The following is a 1,931-nucleotide window of genomic DNA, read 5'->3' as shown; positions in this document are numbered from 1 at the left end:
CTCTGGTGGAGGCGCCGCCTCCCTGAGTCCCTCCAGCCCTGGGGGTGGCAGCAGCTTCCTGCCTTTGATAACCCCTGGGTTGTCTCACACACCACTGTTTTTCCCTTTCTGCTTTTTTCTCCCTCTTTTATCATCTCCATAACTAATTCCCCGCATGGAATTCCCTCTCCCGTGCTGGGGTTCTGTTTTCTTGACTAATTCACACTGATAGAGGAGGATGTGCACAGAGGACCAGGGAACCAGGGGGCAGGGGGAGCATTTCAGTTGGTAAAGGGGCCGCAATGGGTGTGTGATGCTAACAACTTCTTGAGACCAGACCCTGTTTTTCTTGTTTTTTTTTTTGTTTTTTGTTTGCCTGAACCTAACAGATAAACCAAGTGTTGGGAATCACCAGTTCTCTCTGTCAGCTTGCCATACAGTGCAGTCCATTAACTGGGAATCACGGTGCTCATTATGCCCACCTGCTGTCTCCTCCTGCCCCACCTGCCACCAAAGTAGCCAGAAACATCCAGAAGCTCAGGATGCAGGAGCCCCTACTCTACCCCATAGCAAACATCCAGATCATGGCCTCCCTCTATGTATAATACAATGGTCTGATAATCAAGGCAAAAATATGCACTGATTCCCCAACGCGTCTTTAACAACCAGTTGCATGTTTGTTAGTTAACACATTCCACATTGCAGCATTTTGTCTGTCCAATTCTGTAAATTCTAACATTACAAATGTATGGACTTTAAGTTCAATGTGTGCTAATACTTTGAAAGATCTCTTGAAAATGAGAGTGAGAGCAACATGTCAAACATTTTAGGTTGATATTATACTTAATCTCCATTAGATACAAACCTTAGTGCCAATTTTGAAAAATTTTGTAGCATACTTTTAGTTAATGAGCAAATCACATTTTACACCATGGTACAATCTAAAAATTCTCCTATAAATCTATATCACACTTGTGTCTTAGCAGTCAGGATCTTGGAAAGAAAAATGTTACCTCATCCCAAAAAGCAGTGAAATCTTGCATGTTCACCATCATTTCACCATCTGATGGCAGCTGAGTGTTGAGCTGTGGTATTTCATCAAGTGATAAAAAATTCTACAGAAAAGAGGAAAAAAACAGATTGTTAAACTGCAGGAAGAAAGCACAAACAAAAGCAGTTGCTTTCCTGGAATTTGCAAACTTTGAACAGTCTAAATACTGTTTTGCTAACTGTACTTAAAGTATTAGTTCACATCAGAACATATTAAATAATATGTGGAATAATATATACTATTATTACAGCTCATGGTATATATCAATATAATAATATAATATAGTGTATTTGTTGCTGTTCAGTCACTAAGTTGTTTCTGACTCTTTGAAATCCCATGGACAATAGCATTCCAGGCTCCCTGTCTGTCACTATCTCCAAGAGTTTGCTCAAATTCATGTTGATTGAGTCAGGGACACTATGTAACCATCTCATGCTCTGTTGTCCCCTTCTCCTCCTGCCTTCAATCTTTCTCAGTATCAGGGTATTTTCAATGAGTCTGCTCTTGGCATCAGGTGGCAAAGGAAATATTGATGCTTCAGCACCAGTCCTTCCAGTGAATACTCATGGTTGATTTCCTTTAGGATTAGCTAGTTTGAATTCTTTGCAGCCCAAGGGACTCTCAAGAGTCTTCTCCAGCACTACAGTTCCAAAGCATCATTTCTTCCGTGCTCAGCCTGCTTTATGGTCCAATTCTCACATCCATACACAATGAGTGGAAAAACCATAGCTTTGACTATATAGACCTTTGTTGATAAAGCAATGTCTCTGCTTTTTAATATGCTGTCATAGCCTTTCTCCCAAGGAGTAAGCATTTTTTAATTTCATGGTTGTAGTCACCGTCTGCAGTGATTTTGGAGCCCAAGAAAATAAAATCTGCCACTGTTTCCACTGTTTCCCAT

At 40.7% G+C, this 1,931-nt stretch overlaps 1 protein-coding gene across 1 annotated transcript in view; it reads right to left on the bottom strand.

The window, feature by feature from the left end:
• The window catches only part of LOC104982228 (multidrug resistance-associated protein 4-like), an 84,877-nt gene that overhangs the window by 59,053 nt on the left and 23,893 nt on the right, over positions 1-1,931 (bottom strand). Inside the window, exon 8 of the mRNA XM_010831563.1 lies at positions 993-1,094. Coding sequence (XP_010829865.1) covers positions 993-1,094 — 102 coding nt within the window. The remainder of the gene's footprint in view (positions 1-992; positions 1,095-1,931) is intronic.

Source organism: Bison bison, unplaced genomic scaffold (genome assembly GCF_000754665.1).
Source record: "Bison bison bison isolate TAMUID 2011002044 unplaced genomic scaffold, Bison_UMD1.0 scf7180017864527, whole genome shotgun sequence".
NCBI lineage: Eukaryota > Metazoa > Chordata > Mammalia > Artiodactyla > Bovidae > Bison > Bison bison.
The sequence above is the reverse complement of the archived record's forward strand: the minus strand, read 5'-3'. Positions and strand labels throughout refer to the sequence as shown.